The sequence below is a fragment of the Barbus barbus genome (assembly GCF_936440315.1).
Source record: "Barbus barbus genome assembly, chromosome: 1".
Taxonomy (NCBI): Eukaryota; Metazoa; Chordata; class Actinopteri; order Cypriniformes; family Cyprinidae; genus Barbus; species Barbus barbus.
This window is the reverse complement of record NC_136729.1, coordinates 4226874-4254774: the sequence shown is the minus strand read 5'-3', so window position 1 is coordinate 4254774 and position 27901 is coordinate 4226874. Positions and strand designations below refer to the sequence as shown.

Below are 27901 nucleotides of genomic sequence, written 5' to 3'. Positions count from 1 at the left end.
TGTAGAAGACAGCGTAAATATAAACATTGTAAAATTAAGTAAAACCCACTCAACGTTTCTTGCAGACACTTATAAAATTAAAGTTAGGAGGGGTTTCATTGTTTCATTGAGGACTGTTGCACTGCAGCTGTCGTCTAACCATGTTTCATTTAGAAACATAGAATCCAGGTTGTTTGTGGTTATTAAATCATTGATCAGAAATGATTTATTTTTTAGCGAGCGAATGTTTAAAATGCTAACTTGTCTTTACAGCAATCTTACGTTATGAAGCGTTACGTCAGCTTTGGTTGTGGAATGCTATTGGCTCTTGTGTGTCACATGCAACCTGGTCTGATGGCATAAACGTACCTGGGGGCACTTTTTAGTAAGACCGTTTTTACGTACCTTACTGCACGTTTCGTCGCAGTTTCAAAGAGAAATGTCCACTAAGTGGCGCTAAAACATGGGTTCAAAACATAAACCCTGGCACGTTTTTATTACGTATTGCTGTGTTTGTATTACGTTGCTTCAGGTAAGTATTGTATCGGTTCAGAATTCTAATATCCGCTGACCGTCACTAAAAAGTAATGCTCTATCGTGTTGGAAATATTCCCTACACCAAACCCAACCCTAAACCTACCCGATAGTGTTGACAAATGCAAAACTGATATAAAAATGCACTTGTTGATGCAATCATGCTATTTGAACTTCCTTATATGCAGATTTGAGCTCCTCACCTCTCAAGTACATCTCTGTACTCGTGAACTACCGAACAAACCTACCATCTGTGAAAACCCATAGATATAAATCTGAATATGTGTGATGCTAACGTTCAAAAGCATGTTTTCAAATTGCGCTCCAAGGAAAGTATACATTTATATAAAATTATTTCTATTTGTTTTTTTTACAAATGCATGTAAACCATTAAATTAAGACAAAGAACTGAAAACAACGAAGGACCCTTCATGTCGAAAAATGACACTAAACCTGACCAAGCGTCAATATTTGACAAGTTGGGAGTGAGAACATGTTAGCACAGTAGTTTCTTTGTGTTTCAGGTGTGGTGCTGTGTTCCTTCGCCGACTCGTTATTTATGGCGTAGAATGTTTGACTGGCACGACTATGCTGGTTTCTTTTTCCTCGTATTTTGTCTTGTTTTTCAGACATTCTTCTCTTATAGCCCTGCATATTTTCATAAGATGTTGGTCTGTACACGAAGAGACTAGTCACTAACTGCAAAGTACACTTGTTATAATTAGCTATAGTTATAATACGCTACTTGAAAACATTAGCATGTAACTTTTAAATTTTTTTAAGCCAATTCTAGTGAAATGTCAGAAAATGATGAATGAAATGCATTACAAATAAGACAAAACTGTTTTAGTCTGTAACTATAGAGGTGCATTAATGCTACTAAGCTTATTCTGTCAAGACTGTGTGCCGTTTGTGCGCAGTTTAATGCACAAATTTATTTGGAAATTATTTGATTTATTTTCTCATCCGTTGCTATGGTTATCACTATGCCAATCTCTGCAATATAGTGAGAGACTCAAGGAACCAAATCTGCAGGATTCAGTGCTGGATTTAAATGCTGTTGTAACTCACAAATCTTTGCAGTATTCCTCTTAGCAGCCAGCGTGACAAACCAAATGTATTCCTAGTGTGAATGGATATGTGTTTACTGCATTAAATACAGCATAGATGACAGTCTTGACATTTTTAGCATACTGTATAATAGAAGTTAAATATTATTCACGGTTGTGTATTTAAGATTTAAAAGTTTGGAACAAGGGTGAAACAGTAACAAATAAATGATAAAAATATGTTTTAGAAACTTTCTGTCATGGCTTTAAGTAGTTTTACAACAACAACAACGAAATAGTTGAAAATTATTAGCATATATTCACATATATACCAGCAACTCCTGTTATTTATGAGTGAAACACCTGCACAGAAAGTCATCTGCATTGATTTCTCTTTGTAAGCAATCTTTTTCATGTTCATTGTTTCATCCGTACTTGTTTTGTTCATTGCCCACCAAAGAAAAGATCTAGTTTTGCCAAACCAGCTTTAAGATAACTCAGAGCATCTTTATTGGCTTCATCGGCTACAGCGTTTCTCCTCATCTCCTCCAGCTCTTGGACCCATTCTTCTTTCCCAGCCTCCCTCACTCTGGGGATGAAGAAGTCAAGATGCTGAAGAGTGAAGGCAGAGTCTGGTTTTAATGCGATCTGAGACAGATTCTTGATGGTCTGGTAAGCTTCGGACAGAAGAATTGACTTATGAGTTTCATTCTCCTTAAGATCTTTGTCAAGATGTTGCATTAAAGCCAAATATGTCTTGGACTGTTCTTTGGCTTTTTCATATTGCTTTTTTACAGAGTCATATTCTATTGTTTTGCTTGAGGTGCTGATGACGTATTTCTTGTTTTCTTTGACGTGCTTGCTGTGATGACACTTCCCCCAAGTCATGAAAGACGGTGCAGAAGCCGTCTTTCATGACTTCACATTTGCTGGGATTTGAACCCCACCAGCAGTCAAACTCATGGCAGTTTTCTTGACAGACAGTGCATGTTGTTGCCTTCCTGTGCTTCCATGACTTGCTTTCAATGGGCACCTTCAACTTAACTGTCCTTTTTATTTGAATTGCAAAGTTTCTGAATTCCTCAACATTTTTCTTGTTTTGCATCATTGCCTCCTGAATCTGAAGTTTTTCAGCCTTTTTTAGCTCCTTCTCTTGAACTCGCAGCTGTAAGTTGCTGATATACGCTTCAAATCTAATGCGCTCGATCAAGACATCTGAAGTCAACTCTAAACTTCTTCTGTTCATTTCATTCAGAGATTGAAAGAGTTGCTTCATATCTTCCATGCTGTCTTCCCAGGCGTCTCTTTGAGCGCGAATGTGATGTTCTTTAGTGTGTCGATCATCAGCCTGTCGATTGTTGAATGAGAAATAAACAGGCTGGCCTCTTTTGTCTCGTCTGCAGGGGATTCTAGCTTTTTTAATGGCACCGAGGACGTTTTTGGGTGGCAGACCATCAGAGTGTGTGATTAAAAACACGATGTTGTCCACAATGTCTTTTCCAAACAAAGACAGAATTGAACTGATAATGTAATGCTGTCGGTCTGAAAGCCGATTCTTGGATGCTTGAGTCACAAAACACACTGCATCGACTTCACAAACTCCATCATTGCTTTGAAACAAAGTAGCTAAATTCTCAGCAACTTCCAGATCTTTGTCCAGTCCTCTAGTGTCTCTGTAGCCTGGAGTATCAATGATGGTGAGAGATATGGGACTCTTCATAGAATAGACCTCATACATGGTGATTTCAGAGGTTTGGGATTCTGATTGATCTCCGGCTGCTGCTCTGTGATTTCATACCACTTTTCATCCTCAAACTTCACTCCCAGTAAGTAGTTCACCATGGGTTGATGATGGTAGTCTTGCCGACGCCAGTCTCTCCCACCAGCTGAACTATTTTGTTTAGTTTACTGTTGTTTTTTATCCCGTTAGTACATTTTCTTACTTTCTCATTTTCATCACTTTTTTCTCTGTATGTACAGTAGATAATATCGTTTTGGAGGACCTTGACGAATCAGAGTTGATCTGCATGGTGGAAGACTTGGCTGTCTATAAAATACAGATGCAAATATTTCTCAGAATAATTGTACAGCATGTCTAGAAATGCTCATAAATAAACACTTTTTTTGTGTGTGAGATTGTCAATTTGTTTAACACATTTCACAATATACTTTGTTTTAAAGCAGCTTGACTGAGTTTCTTTGTGCCAATGCTTAATTGTCCACATTTTAAAATTCAGAGCATTGACAATAGTATAGTTTACATTTGACAATTGTTTAAACAGTCAAGCAGATTTGCAAATGAAGGCTATATTAATCAGAATGTTAGAATAAGTACGAATTTTTATCTTTCCTATATCAGCTGTCTTTGACAACACAGGCAACACAGTAAAGGGTTAACAATTGCGTGGGTGAATTAAAAACAAATTGTCAAAAATGAAAGTTATATTTTGAAAGAAAACTGTGGAAATTAACAATTCCATATTGGCAGGGAGGGTTTGTTTCACAGTTTTCCCAGATGACAAGGTCTTTGCCCTGTTCGACTTTATTTATGATAAATCCAGCTTTTCTTCTTTAAAGACATCCAGATGTTCTTCTCAAATATATTCTGGGTTTTAGAGGTCTCCTGAGACCAGAAGATTTAGGACAGGAGATCAGCAGGAGGGAAGCTTTGATTTCCGCTCGAGAATGTTTTGTCCGAAATTATGTGTGTGTTCTGGTTTCGACCAGTTCCTACAAGTTCGTGGGAACGAAAAGCTGAACAGATATGTTTACACATGGCAAAGGCTACTTAAAGGGTTAGTTCACCCAAAAATAAAAATCCTGTCATTAATTACTCACTCTCATGTAACACAAATTGAGATATTTTTGATGAAATCTGAGCGCTGTCAGATCCGGCATAGACAGCAATGCAACTACAATGTTCCCAGGTTCCCATGTGACAGGGGTTCAACCGTAATGTTATGGAGCTTCGAGAATACATTTGTGTGCAAAGAAAACAAAAATAACGACTATATTCAACCATTCTTCTTCTATTAACTCTGCAGTGGTGTGCCGCCATTGTAGAGAGGATAACAAGGCATGCGCTTGCTTCTGCTTCATGTAAAAAACACATGCGATAAAGAGGAGAATTTTTGACTAAAGTCATCATTTTTGTTTTCTTTGCACACAAGAAGTATTCTCGTAGCTTCATAACATTACATTGCTGTCTATGCAGGGTCAGAGAGCCTTCAGATTTCATTAAAAAAATATCTTAATTTGTGTTCCAAAGACAAACCTGTTTGGAACAACATGAGCGTGAGTAATTAATTACTAAATTTTAATTTTTGGGTGAACTAACCCTTTAACGAAAACCCTCCCCCCAAAAAACTCAGTTTTGATTTCTGCCTCTTTATGCTAGTAAAGCATAGTGTACTAAAGTTAACTCAGTTGAACTTCTGTCCTTTGCTAGATGTGTCACATGGGTCACTAGGTAAGTTTTCTTAACCACATTAAGACATCCTGTTATAGAGAAGGCGTCTTCATTTGTGTTCATTGTTTGTATTCATCTTTTTGCTGTTGTTGTTTTTGTTTTATATCACAAAATATCCAGTGTTGGAGTTGATTTGTTAATGTTAAATCTGTTGTCTGTGGCCTATCTTTCCATTTTTTAATACATGTTTTTGTTTTTCTTTTGGGACAGATAAGTAAACAATTGACCAACAAAGTAGACTGGTGCACTTACACATGTATAATTTCTGATTGAGCCTATGTTAACAGACCGTGATGACACAATTGATAAAATTCACTTTACAGGCCAAATGAAAAATATAGATGGCTTCATTATAAAATGTAGAGTTAGAGAGGTCTGTGATTTTCAAGTGATTTTTTATTTTTATTTTCAAAATGATCAAATTACTACTTACTGTCTTAGAATTCAGTGATATAATTAGTGGCTCGAGAAATCAGTATTACAAATAATGTCTATACATGTATGTATTTATTTACTTGTTTGTTTGTTTGACCATTCTGTCCATCAGATGGAACCAAGAACAATTGCTTCACATCATTTTTGAAAACACTTTATTTTGATGGTCCCTTTTGAGCATTTTGTTGACAATAAGTAACTTTGCACCTACACATCAACTAACTCTCATGAGAGTATTAGTAGACCGTCTGCTTAATATCTGCTAACTCTTTATTGTGATGGTCTCCCAACAGACACTCTACTGACTGTAAGTAACTTTGCAAGCACATGTTAACTTATTCTAACCCTAACCCTACCAGTCTACTAATACACTACTAACACTCTGAGAGTAAACAGATATGCTGGTGCAATGTTATTTATAGGCAACAGAACTTATTAAAGGGACCATCAAAATAAAGTGAAACCGTACATTTTTAATTACTTATTTTTTACTTTATTTAATTTTATCTACCCTTGAAAGCAGGTTGATTTCAGCTTGGAATTTTCACCTGGAATTCATGGGGATCACTGGACCAAATGTTTTCACCTCACAGAAGAACTGTTTACAATTCTTTAATTTATTGAGTAATATGATATTTTGTAATTGTATAATTCTGTGTTATGTATTACATTATTGTAATATTGTTACAGCAGAAGTGTGGAATATTATTAGCTGTCAAAACATTTTAGAGAGACACAATTTAGCTATTAAACAAATATAAACATGTATTCTTACACAATGAAGTGACATACTGCCAATTCGTGCTCTGCATTTAATCCATCCAACGTGCACACACACACACACAGCAGTGAACACACACACAGCAGTGAACACACACACAGCAGTGAACACACACACACCGTGAACACGCACACACACAGCAGTGAACACACACACAGCAGTGAACACACACACAGCAGTGAACACGCACACACACAGCAGTGAACACGCACACACACAGCAGTGAACACGCACACACACACCGTGAACACACACCCGGAGCAGTGGGCAGCCATTTATGCTGCGGCGCCCGGGGAGCAGTTGGGGGTATGGTGCCTTGCTCAAGGGCACCTCAGTCGTGGTATTGAGGGTGGAGAGAGCGCTGGACATTCACTCCCCCCACCTACAATCCCTGCCGGCCCGAGACTCGAACCCGCAACCTTTGGATTACGAGTCCGACTCTCTAACCATTAGGCCACGACTTCCCCAGTCTGATGTGTCTGGATGAAATGTCAGCTTTAACGGAAATACTGAAGCGTAACAGGCTGAAGTCCCTCCCAAGCAAATTGGCAAGCTGGCATTAAATAAAATGCCAGGATCAACACGTTTATGTGTGCATGCTGCATGTTTTTTATTTTTTTTAATGCTTGCCAACTGAAAGATTTGTTAATTTTTCATTTTAACTTTAGCGACAAACTCAATTGTGTTTCACAGAAATAAATAGTATCGAGGAGTTATTATATATATATATATATATATATATATATATTATATATATATTATTCACTCTTATGTTGATAAGGGTGAATAATAATTTTCTTATCTTCACCTCTGATCATCTTTATGATAATCACAACATTCATCTGTGATCGTCATGACCATGCTCCATAAATTTATAAATAGTGTTTCTGTTTTGCTACAGAAGCGTTCCTGTATGTGCAAAAATCTGAGGATGATTGATGGTTTTACAAAGCCGTCAAGATGTTTCTCTATTTGGAAGCTGAAAAATGTGACTGAACGTGTGCCATCAAGCTATCTCTGTGAGTTACAGTAAACACTCTCTGTGCTCACACGGAAACAAACTCATTTCTGATATCTGACCTTTGTAATAATTAAAGGTACACAAACATGTTTCTTTACATGCAAAAAAGCTAGATGTGTGGCTGAATAAATAAGAAATGTATCATTTAGTATTTACAGTATGACGATCTAAATTCACATGAAATAGCCTAAATCCATTGGCTAAAACTGCTTTGTTCAAATTACTTTGAAACTTAAAATAGATTTTAGATATGCTGATTTAAACATTCTGACCTATTTTATGAGATGTCTGTGCATGTTTTAAGGAAAGTTCCATTTGATGTAGACTTCCTCTACTACTACTATGTACAAATGCATGCTAAGATCACTTTATTTATTTATTTATTTGTTTTTTAAGTGGATAAACATTTAAAATATGCAACCTGTCTGTTTTAAAGAAACATGGTGACTGAGTCCAGGAAGTTAAGTGTATCATTAATTAAAGGATATTTTTAGAGAAAACTGGTTACACAAGATTCTTTCAGAAAAATCCAAATGTGTCATCAGTGGAGACGTGACACTTGTTAGAGTAGCTAGACTAGAATATTCTAAACGAATCAAGTTTGCATGTGTATGACATTTGTGTTTGTATGCCTGCAGAGGAATACTGTACTGGACTATAAAAAAATAATAATAATTAATTAATTAAAAATGAAGTAAAAAAAAAAGAAGTTTGCTTTAATAAAAAGGCAAAGATTGTTGTAGCACATTTTACAAGAAAATGTTTTTATAGTTTTTTTTACTTCAGAATTGAATGTTTGATTCAATGTCTTATTGCCGTTTCTTTGTAATTATTTGTGAAATTTGCTAACAAATTCTGGGGAACAAAAAAAAAAAGTTATACCATTTTGTCAGTAAAAATACCTTTCTTTTGTGATTAAGATAGCTGATAATAAAAAAAAAAAAAAAAAAAAATACTTGCATGTCCGGCTCAAAATCCAGCCATTTCTTGCTTTATAGCTCCATCTGCTGAATGTGAAATATTTTTCATTTCTTATCAGACATTGTGGACTTTATAGTTGGTTCTAAGTTACATATCTTACAGTGTTTAATTCATCAAAAAATGCTGCCAAATGTGCAAGCCATTTTGGCAAAAAAAAAAAAAATATATATTAATAACTCAGTGATGAATCAGTTCTGTTGAAATTTTTTTTTAGTAATACAATTGCAACTTTTACAATTCCCAGACACCTGTCATACTTAACAGCCTTTAAAACATATTGATGTCTTTGTAACTTTATATATTTACTGCTGTTTTATCGTTAATGTATTTAAATGTGTTTTGTGTAACCATATGTGATCCAGTTCAGTTTTTCTCTTAATTTCTTACTGAGGTTCATGTTCATTCCACAGATGAAGTAACTTATCTCCATTCATGCAAATCTTTGTGTTTCAGTGGACACACTGAGACTGCTTTCCATTGGGACTGTGACTCTTTATTCAAATGGCTTCGCAGAGCATGAAAATAACCAGTAACTCATACAGCTGGTCACATTAACTATGCAGACTGCATTTGTCTAATGTAATATTTAGATGTTTTGACTAATTATGAGCTATATGTTTATTATAGGTATGTTTGCTGTCCCTGTAGTGACATCATTTTAAAATTAAGCAGTAATTGGACATGTCTAGAATTTCATATGAGGAACAAAACAGCAATTGAAAAAAAAATTAAATAATTAAAAATAAAATACTGACCTGGGAATATAGTAGTTTTGTGAAAAAAAAAAGAGATTTCTTATCAAAGTGATGAAATGTTGAAGTATTCAACACTGTTTTTGTCCTGAATGACTCTATTGTACTCTATTCTGTACCTCAGCACTGTTTGTCTCATATAAATCAAAGTTTTATGTGTGTAGGTTTATATAGGTTGTATATTTATTTTTGTTTATATAGGTTATATGGTACTGAATAGGTAATATGTTCAGATACCTTTAATGTTTTATGTGTTTAATCATGCACTTGACACTTGTCTTGACTCTTCAAATTTAATTGTTACTTGATACTTTGCAATATTTGTGAAATTTACTGGCAGTTTTTTTGAGGCAAAATTGTTCTAAAGTCAATCCTACAAGTTTTTTTTTTTTTTTTTTTACATTTATTTATTTAATATATGCTTTTATCTAAATCGACTTACAGTTGAGGAATACAGCGATTCATCATAAAGAGGTAAACAATCACAGTAAGTGGCTTCAAGGCTTCAGACATTGTTCAGATTAGTACAGATACGCTTTTTCAATGTTTTTCACAGATTTAATTGTGAACATAGTTGCCAAGATAATACAACATTTAAAAAATAATGGATTAGTGACAAGGTCCCAGAAATAATCAGGCCTCTACTGTAGGATTTCATTCTGTTATGAGAGATTTTTGCTAAGAAAAGGGCAGGGAAATTGCCAGTGATTTTCATGCTCTGCCATTTGAATAAAGATCCTCATGTTGCAGCAAAGTCAGAATGGAAATCAGTCTCCACACTGAACTTCTGCTCTGGAGGAGATTTTCCATCAAAGGTAACAAATAAATAAACAGCGAGCTTAATGAATGTTGAAAGTAAAAACACTGAAATAATACAGATGCTCTGATATTTAATCAGCTGCGATGGTGACTGTATTGTATTTGTGTTTCTCTTGTTCGTTTGTCATTTAAGATGTTTTTTTGTTTGTTTTAATCCATTTAACTTGTCATTTAAAATTGATATGGTTGCACAATGTGAGGGGAGTTTTGTTGTTGTTGTTATTCCACCGCATTCCTGATGTCTTTTTTTTCATAAGAGTTTCATTTGAGACTTTTCAGTCTAGTGCACTGATAAGTTTTCATAATTTTACATTTATGCACTTGTGAGTTTTTAGTATACAGACTAATATGCATTTTTTTTCCTATTCCACCCAAAAATGTTCAAACCTGCTGTTATTTAATGATTATCTTTTTTCTGTATGTATTTCAGTGAACAGAGCAGCAGAGATGATCCCGAAAACATTTCATTTATTTTTTTTACTAGGTGAGTTTGTGACAGAATGAAAATCACATTATTATTAGTTATTATTAGATTGGATAATGTGATTTGCAATGTTAACCCAACACAATTTTGCTTTATGAACTTTATTTTGATTTCACCTATTGTTTCTTTTTGACCTCACATGATATCTGATCTGATTTAAGATCAGATTGCTTTCATCCAGAACTGACTGTCAACAGAATTACAGATCAGAAACTAAATGAAACTTGACGTGATTTTTTTCCTCTTCTTCTGCTGTTTATTTCAATGCTGTGCCGTTGACAGGACTTTTCTCGAAGACCTCGTGCTACTTCATTCTCATCCAAGAACCAAAGACTTGGACCGAAGCCCAATCGTACTGCAAGCAGTATCACGTGGACCTGGCTACGATTCAGAGCGATGAAGACAGATATAAGATACAAGAGATCGCAGCCGCCGTGAATTTTCGAAACAGGGCCTGGATAGGACTGTATGATGGTGTGTTTGCCTGGCGCTGGTCTTACCAAGATCAAAACCTAGACTACAGTAACTGGGCATCCCTGGAAGAGACGACCTCCAGGACTCAGAGGATGTGTGGCGTGATCAGAAACACTGGGAAGTGGCATGTTGCATCTTGTGAGCAACAAAAACCCTCTTTTTGCTACCTGGGTAAGATGGGGTTTTTTTTCATAGTTTTTTTTATGGGGTTGTGTGGAATTGTGTCATTTGTTTCTCTTACATTCATGCATTTGGCAGATACTTTTCTTTAAAGTGAGTTGCATCGCATTGGAGGTGAATATTTCATCAGTTTCACGCATGATTCTCTACAGTCTGAGCATGTGGATGTGGACAATATAGTCAGAATTATGAGATAGTTTGTTTGTTTTTTACAGGAAATTACATTGGAGGCAAATTTATTTTCAATGCTGCCAAACTGTCCTGGCGCGACGCTCAGCGTCACTGCAGGAAATACTACGTAGACCTGTCCACCATCAGTTACAGCTTTGAGAACAGCGCTGTGGGTCCGATACTTCAACTCTTCTCTCAGTACGAGGCCTGGATCGGCTTGTCCAAGAACCTGTGGCTGTGGTCAGACCAGAGCAAAGTGACCTGGCTGTCTGTGAAATGGGCCGACGGACAGCCAGATAATGCCAGTGGCAATGAAAAGTGCGGGTTTGTCCATGAGACTGGACTGATTGGGGATGATGGTTGCTCGCATACCTTGCCTTTCTTCTGCAGTGAGTTTGAGTTCTGCTTCAATCCTTCAAGAACCAGAACAGATAACACTGGAGGCAATCTAAATACATACAAACGAGTCAATTCAACTGTAATCATAATCAATGCAAGATCATTTTTATGTCATAAGACAACAAATTGCTGTTAAAAAGAATGATAACTAACAGCGAGTTTTGTTTTGGCTTTAATCCATGAAAAACCAGATCAGATAATGGATTTTAGTTGATTACGGTAAAAAACAAAACAAAACAATAACAATAATAATAGATATGATTTTAAAATATCCATGCAATATTTGCAGAATTTTAAAATGCTGAACAGTATTTGCTTTCAGTAAAATACTGTATTTATAATTTTACACTGCAGTCGTCATTTTAAGGTCATTATAACACACCTAACTACTGTAAGTATAACAAATAATGATTTTTATTATGACCGTAATCTTTAAAGAACCAGATCAGATAAACAGGATAATTACTGTAAAATGAATGAATAAAAATGTGTTAATTAAAATATCGGTAAATATTACCAGGATTTTAAAACACAGAACAGTAATTTCTTACTTAATTCATATTTTTACTATGTATTAGTCATTGTCTATCATAACACAAACCAATTATATTACTAAAAACAGTCATACGTTGTACTTCTAATTTTGCTTTTAAATATATGTATGTTTATGTTTCTTTAAGCTAAAAGGGTGAAAAGACAGATTGTGAGATTTGCAGTGACATCCGCTGGATTTCTGAATGAATCTGCAGTGATGGAGGCCATAGAGAAGAAGGTGAGATGAACCTTTGTTATACTGCATGTATCTGAACATCAGACTGATCTCGTTCACTAATCGCAGCTGAAATCTGCTCTCCAGATGAATCAGATCCTCTCAGATCAGCCGATGGACTCTGGATCCAGCGTAACGTGGAGAGTCCAGCCTGATGAACAGATCTTCCAGCGGCAGGAATAACACACATCCTTTTGAGCACTGCTGTGTTTAGCTTAGAGCCTTATCGGCATTTTTAGGACTGGAAATTAAGTAATTTTATGCAGTACTCTAACGTATAACATAGATGATAGGTTAAGATTTCATTTCAAATAGTATGAAACATGTAGAAAACCTACTTTTATTATAAACAAATTGTATTTTTATTCTTTCACTTATTTTATACAGAAAGATAGATAATGAATGTGTAGTTGAGTAGTTGCTGTTACAGTAATTTTTCCCTTTTTGTTCATTTAGTGTAAACTTGATAAACATACACAATAAGAAATACTTGATTCACATTAAACTAAAAGAAAAATGAATTAATTTCATGATTTCCTTTACGATTGTGTAAACCGATATTGTACAAGACATAATGTTGTTTTCAATATTAAAATATATGCACATACATTATTCATTTAATCACTCGTTCCTTTATTTGGACATTCATTCTGTTCCTGACTTTGTCTCATACCATATTTTAAGCTTGTCTATTCTGTACAAAGCAAAATGTTTTTTTTTTTTTCTAAATATTTATTATTTATGCCTTTTGGAAAGCACTGTTAGAGTCTTGCATGACAACACTAACTTATCTAGCAGCTAAAACGGTCATAATCATCAAGATTGAGTTTACAGTAGAAAGTGATTGTTTACTGCCCTCTTATGATAAGACAGAGAAAGTGCCTAAATTATAGATCAAAAGATAGAAACAGAAACAAGACACGAATTCTGTACCGTAACCAAAGAGCTGGATGCCAAGTGAATCAATGCTGAGATTAGATGGCATTTAATAACTTTCAGATGTGTGGCTCATGATTTTGAAATGCATTTAGAAACGTCAATATAGTCTTAGAAAATTATTCAAGTTGTGTTTATTCCCAAAGCTCTCAAATTGCAGGGTGATGATTCTGATGAAGGAGGAGAAGATTATATTTCATTTGTATGATGGGTAAACATGATCAAACGCAGTCCTAAAGTGTCTCAATGCTTAGATTCTGAACAAGTCTCAAGCAGGTTATTATTATGCGGTCCGTTCGAGTCTCTCAGCTGCCAGGATGATGACATTTGACCTACCTGAGCTCGACAGGACAGGTAGGTTCACATAGTTTCGCTCAGGTGGATGTCGGAGGAGGCGCGATCGAGACTCAGACTTATCTGTTGCGAGGCACTGCGTTCATTTTAATAACACGTTTGGTGAGAGGTTTATTTCTTCCACACGTTTCCTGTAAGCCTCTTTGGAAACTTCACAGCATACATGGTAAGTTTGTTTTATAAAATGCTTCAAACAGACAGAATGAGTTAAATGGCGAGCTGCACAACGTGTTGTTACAGCTAAACAAAAACACAACCGCACGTGTTTCTTTTACAATATCAATATTTCGAATAACTACAGCGGATGTTGAGCTTACAAAGAAAATGCCTCTAGCTAAAACTGTTGCAGATGACTTGGAAATACTACTTGAGGCTATATTATAACTTCATTTAGCTCCACATTATGTATGAGGACTAGTGCACATGTGTATGTCATCACTGACGTCACGTATTTTGACTTTCTATGCGTCATCATGCTTACATTGCTGAAATATGAATATGATTGCTTTTGCAGCTCTTCATGAACAAACGATAAGCACCATTTTAATGCAAGACACAATCCTAACTCTAACAAGGTGAATCGAGTGAAAAATAATAATAATGTTATGTTTTAATATACAAATAAATAAATATTTTTGGGTTTTATTCACATATTAGGGTTAAAGCTTTTTACAGAAGGAATTTTGGATTTTTCCACTAGAAATCAGAAAATACTGTCAACAGACAGAAAAACAAATACATTTGCACCGTGTTTTTAGGAATACGATCTTTTATATATATATATATATATGTATAATCGGGCTGAATGATTGGTTATATGAAGAAACCCCTCTATAAAACCCATCAGAATATAGAGAGGCATAAAACTGTATATTTTGGTGTATGTAAGTGCTGCTGGAACGGAGAAATTGGCCTTTAAAGATATGTACCGTAATTGAAATCACAGATGCAAATAGATAAAGTGCAATAAAATCTATCTCAGTTTCTGTACTGGCTTGTTTGTTAATGGACATTATCGAACCTTATTCCATTCACAGGATGGTGATTCGCTGTTTGGTGTCTCAGGTCTGGTTATGGAGGTGAGATTCTGATTAGCTTCAGCTAGATTGTGTGATTTATTTAATTTTTTTCTTTAAGAAGAATTCACTTCTCTCTTTTTGAATATAAAAGTCGAGCCAGTCCATTTTACACAGCTCATAAAACTGAAGAGTTGTAGATGCATGGAAGAATATATATATATATATATAAGAGAGAGAGATAAATAAACACTTAAATCTACAAAGTAGAGCCTATTTATATGTTTTTGCTCTTTTTATCCAGTCTAAACACTTTAATGTTGATGTTTCTCTCCTCTAGAATGGGATCAGCAGCAGCTCCTGGAATCCTTTTTATTCAAGCCCACAGGTATCAGAGACCATTCAAAACTTTACTGTCAGTAAGATTTTCATAGTAACTAATACTTTTATTCATCAAGGATGCATTAAATTGATCAAAAGTCACAGTGAATACATTTATAATGTTGCAGAAGATTTCTATTTCAAATAAATGCTGTTCTTTTGAACTTTTCTATTCATCCGTGAATCCTGAAAAATAAATGTATCCCGGTTTCCACAAACATATTGATAAGCAACAACTGTTTTCAACATGGATAATAATCAGACATATTTCTTGAGCAGTAAATCAGTATATTAGAATGATTTCTGAAGATCATGTGACACTGAAGACTGGAGTAATGATGCTGAAAATACAGCTTTGATCACAGGAATAAATGACAGTTTAACAGTTTATTCACATAGAACACAGCTGTTTTGAGTTATACAAATATTTCACTGTTTTTATTGGATTTTTGATCAAATAAATGCAGCCTTGGTGAGCGGAAGACAAATCTTACTGAACCCAGACATTTTAGAAAGATTTGTTTCCTTGTATACAATAAAACACTTTGATTCTCAGAGTCCAGTGAATGGAGATCGAGATGCTATTAACACAATCAGAGAAAACCATACTTTTCAGGTGAGCTTGAAATAAAATAGAAAGAAAACTTTATATCGCATCTAAAAATGAACTTGTGTTTCAGATCTTAGCTAGTCAAAGCTCACTATGGCACTGAAATCCTTGTCCTGTTGAATATGTTTGTTTTTGCAGGACTATGGTGTGAAAACGGTTAACGAGGAGAACAATGTGTCACCGAATGAAAAGAGTTTAACCAAAAGCAGCGGCATTCATCAGATGCCTGAGTTTCCTGATGATCCTTTCCCAGCTCCAGACTGGGTTTTGTTTTCTCCGCCTGAGTTTTCTAAAGACAACACACAGAATGGGTTTCAAACCTCATCAGCATCAGGCGTTTGGGGTGAAGAGACAGACATTTTCCAGCCTTTTAAAGAGAAAGCACACAGCAGCTCAGCCAATCAGAACACAGAATCCTGCTCATCGGCCAATCAGAGAGACCCTCTCCTGGAATTCATCCTACCCCGACAGAAGAAATCTCAAGTCACGGCCTCCCCAGCTTCATCATCCGATCCTGCCAATGTTTTCCAAGAAACATCGACTAAAATGAATGGTTTCCTCGAGGCTCCTGCACTATCCACATCCTCTCTGTTCATTTTGAATTCCAGCCCCACATCTGATGATATTTTCAAGACGTTCTCGTCCACCACAGGAGCCAAAGTCTCCAACATCGAGGCGTTTGATCCTCTGTTTGACCCTCTGAATGAAGTTCAGTCCAAACAGAAGAGCAATGATCTACTGTTCACCCGTCAAGATTCAAAACAAGACATTGGAATTTCCCATGATGCTTTGCAATATGGAGTCGTTCAAGAGATAACACCATCCACAAACATCTCAAATGGAGACCTGGTGAGAACGTCTTTCTAATGAGGACCAAATGATTTTATTCTATATTTGTTTTGAGTTCATCTTTATTATCTAAAAAATAACTAAATTAGCATCCATACTCATTATTTTGAGTGTTATTTTTAGTATCACTAAGATCCTGTTAGGGTAAATTCAGATAAATTGGGACACGTTTTGCCATTGACTGGAGAAAAATTGCCAAATTATCCTGAAATAACCCTAACATTGTATTACTATTTTGAATTAGTTTTGGATTTTTGTTAGTTATTTATGTATTTTTCAGTTTTAGTTCTTTAAATTAAACTAAATGAAATAAGAAACGATGCCTTGGCCACCAGCTGAAATAAAATAAGTTATGTAGCAGCATTCATATATACAGTATGTATATATATATATATATATATATATATCTATCAGTCATTCCTTCATTCAGAATCACTCCAGATCCTTTAGATTCAGTTCCATGTTGGTGCTTCTTCTCTTCAGTTCACCTCACTCATCTTCTACAGGGTTCAGGTCAGAGGACTGGAATGGCCAGCAGAAGCTTGGTTTTGTGCTCAGTGACCCATGTTTGTGTTGTTTTTGATTATTGTCCGGTTGGAAGATCCAAACATGGCCCATTATAAGATTTCTAACAGAGTCAGTCACTTGTTGATTTTTTATCTGTTGGTATTTGATAGAATCCATGGTGTCATGTGTCTAAACAAGATGTCCAGGACCTCCAGCAGAAATATAGGCACACAACATTAAAAATACAGCAGTATATTTCATTGTACACATGGGGTACTTTTTATCCCTGTGTTCACCAAACCCATCTTGAGAGTTTGCTGCTAAAAAGCTAATTTTTTTGGTTTCCTCTGACCATAGAAGCCAGTCCCATTTGAAGTTCCAGTCGTGTCTGATAACTGAATATGCTGGAGTTTGTTTTTGGGGGGCTAGGATAATTTTTCTTCAAACCCTCCTAAACAACATGTGCTGATGTAGGTGCAATTTTTTTTAAGGTTTTCTGACTCCGAGACTCAACTATTTTCTGCAGTTCTCTAGCTGTGGTCCTTGGAGAGTCTTTAGCCACTCAAACGCTCCTCCTCGCCGTGCATTAGGACGATATAAACACATGTCCTCTTCCAGGCAGTTTCGTAACATTTTATGTTGAGTTAAAATTCTGAATTATTGCCCTGATGGTGGAAATGGGAATTTTTACTGCTCTAGCTCTTTTCTTAAAGCCACTTCACTAATTTGTGAAGCTCAATTATCTTTTGCTGCACATCAGAAATATATTCTTTGTTTTTTTCTCATTGTGATGGATGATTAAAGGAATTTGGCCATTTTTTCCCCTCCTATTTATATTTCTGTGAAACAGGAAGCCATGGCTGGATAATTTCATGTTCATAATCACCCTGGAGTGCTCAAAATTGTTAATATTAATGGGAATATACTTCAGAGATATTTTACTCATAAGAATTTCTAGGGGTGCCGATAATTGTGTCCAACGTGTATTTGAGAAAAACATTTATTTCATAATGATATTTTAAATTCTTATTATCCAATGAAATGTTAGATTTGTGTGAATTGTTATATAAAAGATCAAAAGGATTAACAATTATTTTAATAGCCGCCTTTGATCATATCAAGGGTGCCGATATTTTTGGCCATGACTGTGTGTGTGTATATATATATATATATATATGTATGTATATATACAGTATTATTTTTTTTATGGATTTCATTTTAGTTTTATTTTAATTTTTAAGTGACGTGGGGCCAAGTATGGTGAATTTGTGCTCTGCATTTAACCCATCCAAGTGCGCACACACACAGTAGTGAACACACACCTGGAGCAGTGGGAATCCAATGCTGCGGCAACCGGGGAGCAGTTGGGGGTTCGGTGCCTTGCTCAAGGGTCTCACCTCAGTCGTGGTATTGAAGGTGGAGAGAGTGCTTGTTATTCACCAACAAGTCCTGCCGGACCCGAGACTCGAACCCGCAACCTGGGTTACAAGTCCAACGCTCTATCTATTAGGCCACGACAGCCCTGTTTTTTTTTTAGGTAACTAATAATAGTAACTCATAATCCTAACTCACATAAACTCTTTAAAATGTAATTTATATTGTATAGTCTTGTTCTTTCTAAAGAAAATACTATTGAAACTGTTTTTTGTTTGTTTTTGTCTGAATTATCATTCAATTTGTACTTTTAGTTTATTCTGGGGAGAAAATAAATAAATAAATGCAATTAATAATATATAGAATAACATAATATCTAATTAAATTAAATTTTAAACAAGTGTCTGTTTATGTATGTATGTATGTATTTATTTATTTAAAAGTACAGTTTTTCTCTTATAAACAAAAATATTGATTATACATGTAGATTTTTGTCCAATAAAATGCTTTCTAAAAAATAAGTAGCCCAGACTTCCTGTTTCAACAGGAAATATGTCAACACAGAAAGGAAATGTGTGTTCATCAGATCATTTCTTGGGGTCTTTAGGTCTTTATCAGAAAGATAAATCCTTTTATTATCTTTTATTTCTCCCCTAACGAAATGTGAAATGTTTTCTTCGTCTAGATGTTCAGGAGGTGTCCACCCAAAGCTGCTCCCCGCAGTAAAGCCCCGAAGAGCCTCCACCAGCCTCCTGCTCTCTCTCAGGTACTGTAGATCTCCTTCAGCTTCCCTTTCAAGCCCTTCATTTTCTGCAAAGTTTTCTGAGGGAGATAAACTCCAGCTGATGGTCATCGACAGCGTCTGATGTTATTTGATGATAATATTAACTTTTGTGCATCCAGACGCATTCCTTCTTTCATGTTTCTCTCGCTTTTTTTTTTTTTTATTGCTGCTATATTATGTAAACGTAAAAAAAGCAGAAAGTTATTGTACAATACAAATATTGTATTTGTATTGATGTATTTACAATATAATGTATATTTACAAAAAAAAATTACTATGTAAATAGATTTTTTTTTTTTTTTTTTTTTTTTTTTTTTTCTTCGTTTTCATAATGTTTTTAATATATAAATAAACTGATCCACTTTTAAAAGTCAGGCTATGTGCTTTTAGTTAATGGACAAACAGTCTAATCAGACACTGTTGTAGGTAAAGCAGCCTTTTGAAAACCTTATAAGGAACCTAATACAGTATCTCACAGAAGTGAGTACACCCCTCACATTTTTGTAAATATTTTCATGTGACAACACTGAAGAAATGGCACTTTGCTGCAATGTAAAGTAGTGAGTGTACAGCGTGTATAACAGTGGAAATTTGCTGTCCGCTCAAAATAACTCAGCACACAGCCATTTATGTCTAAACCACTGGCAACAAAAGTAAGTACACCCCTAAGTGAAAATGTCCAAATTGGGCCCAAAGTGTCAATGTTTTGTGTTGCCACCATTATTTCCCAGCAATGCCTTAACCTTCCATTTGAGGATGCCCCACAGATGCTCAATAGGGTTTAGGTCTGGAGACATGCTTGGCCAGTCCATCACCTTTACCCTCAGCTTCTTTAGCAAGGCAGTGGTCGTCTTGGAGGTGTGTTTGGGGTCGTTATGTTGGAATACTACCCTGCGGCCCAGTCTCTGCTTCAGTATGTCACAGTACTTGTTGGCATTAATGGTTCCCTCAATGAACTGTAGCTCCCCAGTGCCGGCAGCACTCATGCAGCCCAAGAACATGTCACTCCCACCACCATGCTTGACTGTAGGCAAGACACATTTGTGTTTGTACTCCTCATCTGGTTGCCGCCACACATGCTTGACAACATCTGAACCAAATAAGTTTATCTTGGTCTTATCAGACCACAGGACATGGTTCCAGTAATTCATGTCCTTAGTCTGCTTGTCTTCAGCAAACTGTTTGCGGGCTTTCTTGTGCATCATCTTTAGAAGAGGCTTCCTTCTGGGACGACAGCCATGCAGACCAATTTGATGCAGTGTGCGGCGTATGGTCTGAGCACTGACAGACTGACCCACCACCCCTTCAACCTCTGCAGCAATGCTGGCAGCACTCATACGTCTATTTCCCAAACACAACCTCTGGATATGACACTGAGCACAGGCACTCAACTTCTTTGGTTGACCGTGGCGAGGCCTGTTCTGAGTGGAACCTGTCCTGTTAAACCGCTGTATGGTCTTGGCCACCATGCTGCAGTTCAGTTTCAGGGTCTTGGCAATCTTCTCATAGCCAATGCCATCTTTATGTAGAGCAACAATTCTTTTTTTCAGATCCTCAGAGAGTTATTTGCCATGAGGTGCCATGTTGAACTTCCAGTGACCAGTATGAGAGATTGAGAGCGATAACACCAAATTTAATACACCTGCTCCCCAATCACACCTAAGACCTTGTAACACTAACGAGTCTCATGACACCGGGCAGAGATAGTGGCTAATTGGGCCCAATTTGGACATTTTCACTTAGGGGTGTACTCACTTTTGTGGCCAGCGGTTTAGACATTAATGGCTGTGTGTTGAGTTATTTTGAGGGAACAGCAAACTTACACTGTTATACAAGATGTACACTCACTACTTTACATTGTAGCAAAGTGTCATTTCTTCAGTGTTGTCACATGAAAAGATATAATAAAATATTTACAAAAATGTGAGGGGTGGTGTACTCATGTGAGATACTGTAAATAACCTAATTAGTACACCTTTGTTCAGTAATCATGACAAATCATAAACATTCATTAGTCAAACAATGTCTCACTCTGATTCTGACATGAAACAATCCAGAAGGAAATCACATGCCTTTTATTTACATCACTGAATATTCGGTTTCACCGGGTTGTTGTTGCATGTTTGAATCTACAGTAAATGTAATCTGGGATGCTTCACGTGTCGTCTGTGTGTTGATATCTGAGTCATTAATGTCCAGATGGACTTGTGAAATGATTGTGAAATGTTTGCTGTGACGAAATGTGTTATGATCAGATCACGCCGGCTGAGACAGAGAGAGTGTTTGAGGACGTTCTTCTCATCGGTCAGGTGTGTTTGCATTCCACTCAGTGGATATATTACTATTGCTATTTTATTTATTTATTCATTCATTCATATATATATATATATATATATATATATATATATATATATATATATATATATATATATATATATATATATATATATATATATATATATATATTTTTTTTTTATATATATAAATAAATAAACTGTGTAATTAAGAGGCATTTCTAAAAAAAAAAAAATACAAAATGGTAACACTTTACAATAAGGTTCATTAGTTAACTACATTAGCTGACACGGACTAAGAATGAACAATACTTCTACAGCATTTATTAATCTTAGTTAATGATAATTTCAGCATTTACTAATGCCATATTAAAATCACAAGTTTTGTTTGTAATATTAATTAATGCACTGAGAACTAACATGAATGAACGACTGTATTTTTATTAATTAACATTAACAGAGATTAATAAAGAGGGTTATAGTGTTCATTGTTCGTTCATGTTAATGAACACATTAGCCAGTGTTGGGTGTAACGCGTTACTAAGTAACGTTACTTTAATTAAATTACTTATCCACTGAAAAAGTAAAGGGATTACTGTTCATTTTTAGGTAATTACATTTACTTATAAAGTACTTGCATTACATACAGTAAATAATTTCAACGTATGTATTGAAATGTATTCTTTAACTTTTAAGCTTTTTTGTTATTCAGATATTTTGCTGAATATTTCTATTTGTTAACCAATGAAGTTTACATTTTCTTATAAAAATGTTTAAGTATTACAGTTGGTTTAAAGCTAAAAGGCTAAACTATTCTATGTTTGACTCGTATTGAAAGCATAAAGAGTTTAATTTCTATAAAGGTTTATAGGGATTTTAAGATGTAGCCTAATTAGCGATTTGAATAATTAAGTTACTTATTGAATAACTAAGTTACTTTTCAGACAGAGTAATTTAAATTAATTTAATTTAAATACAATATTGATGATGTAATTAGTAACTGTAATTAATTACTTTTTGAAAGTAACGTACCCAACACTGACATTAACTGATGTTAATGAATGACACCTTATGCTGAAGTGTTAACAAAAAATGCTGCAGGCATGTTGGAAAGTCTCCAAAAAAGTCTCTTTTCATTTGACTATAATAACAATGAAAAATGTTAAGTAGAACAAAAGTTCCTGTAGTGGAGGAAACGCCCTCATGTGGATTCATATTTCTTCAAATGGTATGTGTGATTTGTAAAATAAATACACCTGCATGCTTCAAACGTGCTTTACAGGAAAGGTGTGTGGAGGACTGGCCTGAACACAGTCCAGAACTCTCTTCAGAATGGAAACCGGTAAGTTCTTCTAATCAGAAGCATATACAGCGGACCGGTGCAGAAACACACTGACACTTTCTCTGTTGCAGGCGGGGAAGTTCAGGCTTCGGAGAGACTCTGTGCGGGTGAGTCACAGCTCTGTCTGAATGCAGATCAGGGGAAATTACACTATTAAAATATTTTATTTTTTTCTGAATTAAAATAAAATAAATACAAATAGTAGATTAACAACTTATTCCAAGGTAACATGTTGCTTACAAGCAAAGTGAGGGAAAGTTTGAACAAAGTTCAAGCAGTAAAATTACAGACTGGAATAATGTTTTTTTATTTTACTATCATTAATGTACTATTTTAGTTAATATTTTATTTATATTTTTTAAAATATTTGTATATTTTAAGTTAAGTTTATTTATTTTTTTCTTCAATTTCATTAGTCTATATAGATGTAGTTGTATTAGTCTATAGTTTTTTTTTCTTAATTGAGTTTTATTTTTTTTTATTTAGTTTTACCTGTTCTTGTTTTTAATATTCTATTTTATTTCAGTTAATGTTAATTTTAATTGACTGCAGTATGTATGAATAAATAAATAAATGTTAAATGCAACTAAAAACTGCCATATCGCATAACAAAACAAAAAATAAAATTAAATTTATGGGTAAAAAAAAAATTGAATAAAAATACCAATAATAGCAATAATAATAAATAAGTGACTAATTCAATCAAGATTCAAGATTTTTATTTGTCACATACACAATTATACAGGGTATAACCAGCAGTGAAATGTAGGTCAGGTCCGCTCCAAGGACAGTGCAATTATATAGAATACAAATATTAAGAAAAAGAAAAGTAGAAAAAAAAAAAGATAAAAAAATATATAAATATAAATGTGCAGGTCAGTATGTTGCTGACATAAATAGTAATGTAACAGGAATGTGAAAAAGAGTGTGCAAAAAAGTTGTACAGGGTATTTAAATGGCAGCAAATGAGGTAGAAAAAATTATGAAATTATGAAATTAAATTATGTGATAGTTAAAAAAACATAAGTTTGAAAACTGATGGTAAATTAAAAACTGAATATATAAACATCAGAATCTATAAAATATTAGTAAAAACTATAATAGTACATAAATAATATAAAATAAACACTGATGGAAAATAAACATTTATGTAGTTCAAAACTCAAATGGAGACCCAAATCATTTAACAATAAAACTGTTGTTAAAATTAAACACTACATTTTATATATATATACAGTTGTGGTCAGAATTATTGGAACCCTTGGTAAATATGATCAAAGAAGGCTGTGAAAATTAACCTGCTTTGTTAATCCTTTTGATCTTTTATTTAAAAAATTCACAAAAAGCTAACCTTTCATTGGATAATAAGAATTTAAAATGGGGGGAAATATCATTATGAAATAAATGTTTTCCTCAAACACACGTTGGACACAATTATTCGCGGGCCATGCCCCCCCAAACAAGTTACTGTGCCCCCCCACTTTCTATCCTCTCCCCTCCTTGCTGAACGCGATTGATTTCGAAAGCGAAAGTACCGATAAAACAGCGCATATAAGAAAGCGATTGCACACTTTAGCGAGCATCAGCAACTGCACGTGATCACATGAATTAATGAATGAATGATGCATTTATATAGCGCTTTATTGTGTATTGCTGTACACCCAAAGCACTTTACAATCATGGGGGGGGGGGGGGGGGGGGGGGGTCTCTTCTCAACCACCCCCAGTGTGCAGCATCCACATGGATGATGCGACGGCAGCCACAGCACAACGGTGCCAGTGCACTCACCACACACCAGCTACAGGTGGAGAGGAGAGAGATTGCACACTCCCCCCCCCCGAAGCCCCCCCCCCCCCAAGTGCCTTCTGAAAATGTAATCTAAAATGACAATTTTTAGCAGGTTCCTATGTATAGGTTCATTAATTTTACTCCAATGGCAATGTATATGTCCTTTTCTATTAAATTAAAGTGAAACAACTGATCATAAATATAGGAGCCTGATAAAAATGCTAATTTTAGAAGAAAATTTCAGACACTTAGAGGCTTTTGCATCTGAACTCTTCACATATATACACTCCCCTCCAAAAGTATTGGAACAGTGAGGCCAATTCCTTTATTTTTGCTGTAGACTGAAAACATTTGGGTTTGACATCAAAAGATGAATATGAGACAAGAGATCAGCATTTAAGCTTTTATTTCCAGGTTTTCATATCTGGATCTGATAAACAACTTAGAAGATAGCACCTTTTGTTTGAACCCACCCATTTTTCATGTTACCAAAACTATTGGAACGGATAGAATTAACATAGATTAAAGTGAAAAAGACTTAATATTTGGTTGCAAATCCTTTGCTTTCAATAACTGCATTAAGCCTGTGACCCATTGACATCACCAAACTTTTGCATTCTTCTTTTGTGATGCTTTTCCAGGCTTTCACCACAGCCTCTTTGAGTTTTGGGGGGTTACTCCCTTCAGTCTCTTCTTTAGCAGGTAAAATGCATACTCTACAGGATTTAAGTGCGGAGATTGACTTGGCCAGTCTAAAACCTTCTACTTCTTGCCCCTGATGATGTTTTGGGTCAATATCTTGCTGCATGATGAAGGATCTCACAATCAGTTTGGTTGCATCTTTCTGTAAATTGTCAGACAAAATATTTCTGTAGACTTCTGAGTTAATTCAGCTGCTGCCATCATGTGTTACATCATTAATGAAGATTAATGAGCCTGTCCCAGAAGAAGCGATGAAAGCCCAAGCCATTACATTACTTGTGTAATGTGTACTATAATGTACACCTGTGTACACTGTGTTTCAGATGAGCTTGTATGTTTGGGATCATGAGCAGATCCTTTCTTTCTCCAAACTTTAGCCTTTCCATCACTTTGGTCCATAAAATCAGTCCATAAAACCTTGTCCCAGAATTGTTTAGGCTTGTCTCCTATTCTTCTTGCTAATGAGTGGTTTGCATCTTCTGGTGTAGCCTCTGTACTTTTGTTCATGAAGTCTTCTGCGAACAGTAGATTGTGATACCTTCACTCCTGCCCTCTGGAGGTTGTTGCTGATGTCACTAACAGTTGTTTTAGGGTCTTTCTTTACAGCTGTCACAATGTTTCTGTCATCAACTGCAGTGGTTTCTTTCTTCCTCAGGAGATTCCAAATGGTTGTACTTGCTATTGCCAGTGTTTGTGCAATGGTTTGATTGATTTTTCATCTTCTCTCAGCTTCACAATTGCTCGTTTTTCACCCATAGACACCTCTCTGGTTTTCATGTTGGTTACATGTCTAACTAACTATAAATGCAGTCTGCACGGATCTGAAACTGAACGCAGACATTCAGTGCTATTTAATGTTTAAATAATTAATAGGACACACCAGGGTAACAAAACACACCTGTCAGTCACATGTTCCAATACTTTTGGTAACATGAAAAATGGGTGGGTTCAAACAAAAGGTGATATCTTCTAAGTTGTGTATCAGATCCAGATGAAAATACCTGTAAATAAAAGCTGAAATGTTATTCTGTCATCTCATATTCATCTTTTGATGTCAAACTCAAATGTTTTTAGTCTACAGCAAAAATAAAGGAACTGGTCTCACTGTTCCAATACTTTTGGAGGGGAGTGTATATATATATATATATATATATATATATATATATATATATATATATATAAATATTGTAACGGGCCGAAGAATCACACGACAGGTTGCAGTGCAATAAAGACCCCGGAGGGTGTATTTATTGAGATAAAAGTAGTGGGTGGAAGTGCCAACGTGTTTGATGTCCGTCCCCAGTGTTCGGTGAGTGCAGGGTGCTCCGTGTCCTGTGCTGGTGTGGTGGGCTGGTCGATCAGCTGCTTTCTGTGGGAATGAAAGGCACAACGTTAGTCGGCTTCTTCTTGGAGTTGTAGCTCACCAGCGTCTGTTGTGTCGCGGCTTTTGTAGCCCTCTCCTGATCCTCTTCAGCTGGGTTCGATCAGCCCGCCGTGATTGGGAGCAGGTGCATCTCCTTCGTTGCCAGGGCGACGCTGATAGGTGCCCGGGACACATGTCACAATATCTACACTCACCAGCCACTTTATTAAGTATCCCTGTTCAATTGCTTGGTAACACAAATTGCTAATCAGCCAATCACATGGCAGCAACTCAATGCATTTAGGCATCTAGATGTGGTGAAGACGACTTGCTGAAGTTCAAACCGAGCATCAGAATGGAGAAGAAAGGGGATTTAAGTGACTTTGAACGTGGAATGGTTGTTTGTACCAGGCGGGCTGATCTGAGTATTTCAAAAACATTCACGCAAAACCATCTCTAGGGTTTACAGAGAATTGTCTGAAAAAGAGCAAATATCCAGTGAGCGGCAGTTGTGTGGATGAAAATGCCTTGTTGATGTCAGAGGTCAGAGAAGAATGGGCAGACTGGTTAGAGGTAATAGAAAGGCAACAGTAACTCAAATAACCACTCGTTACAACCAAGGTATGCAGAATACCATCTCTGAACGCACAACACATCGAACCCTGAAGCAGATGGGCTACAGCAGCAGAAGACCTCACCGGGTGCTGCTCCTGTCAGCTAAGAACAGGAAACAGAGGCTACAGTTTGCACGGGCTCGATTACCCCCCCGATTTCTGCTGCGACATTCAGATGGTAGGGTCAGAATCTGGCATAAAGAACATGAAAGCATGAATCCATCCTGCCTTGTCTCACCGGTTCAGGCTGGTGGTGGTGGTGTAATGGTGCGAGGGATATTTTCTTGGCACACTTTGGGTCCCTTAGTACCAATTGAGCATCGTTTAAATGCCACAGCCTATCTCGGTATTGTTGCTGACCATGTCCATCCCTTTATGACTACAGTGTACCCATCTTCTGTTGGCTACTTCCAGCAGGATAATGCACCATGTCACAAAGCTCAAATCATCTCAGACTGGTTTCTTGAACATGACAATGACTTCACTTTACTCAAATGGCCTCCACAGTCACCAGATCTTAATACAATAGAGCACCTTTGGGATGTGGTGGAACGGGAGATTCGCATCATGGCTGTGAAGCCGACAAATCTGCAGCAGCTGCGTGATGTTATCATGTCAATATGGACCAAAATCTCTGAGGAATGTTTCCAACACCTTGTTGAATCTATGCCACGAAGAATTAAGGCAGTT

The 27901-nt window shown here is 35.9% G+C and overlaps 1 protein-coding gene and 1 pseudogene across 2 annotated transcripts in view; one reads left to right on the top strand and one right to left on the bottom strand.

The window, feature by feature from the left end:
* Positions 1 to 2006: 2006 nt before the first annotated feature.
* LOC306877110 lies at positions 2007 to 9514 on the bottom strand (annotated as a pseudogene). Its single transcript has 2 exons — positions 9444 to 9514; positions 2007 to 3609 (listed from the first exon to the last, which is right to left on the bottom strand). The product of its transcript is annotated as an uncharacterized misc_RNA (transcript).
* A 5146-nt stretch (positions 9515 to 14660) lies between these two features.
* The window catches only part of LOC306877022 (uncharacterized protein), a gene marked incomplete at its 5' end in the record, with an annotated part of 31936 nt that continues 18695 nt past the window's right edge, over positions 14661 to 27901 (top strand). Inside the window, 6 exons of the mRNA XM_079428544.1 lie at positions 14661 to 14666; positions 14944 to 14991; positions 15541 to 15600; positions 15733 to 16443; positions 19010 to 19090; positions 21364 to 21417. Of these exons, the coding sequence (XP_079284670.1) occupies positions 14661 to 14666; positions 14944 to 14991; positions 15541 to 15600; positions 15733 to 16443; positions 19010 to 19090; positions 21364 to 21417 (960 nt within the window). The remainder of the gene's footprint in view (positions 14667 to 14943; positions 14992 to 15540; positions 15601 to 15732; positions 16444 to 19009; positions 19091 to 21363; positions 21418 to 27901) is intronic.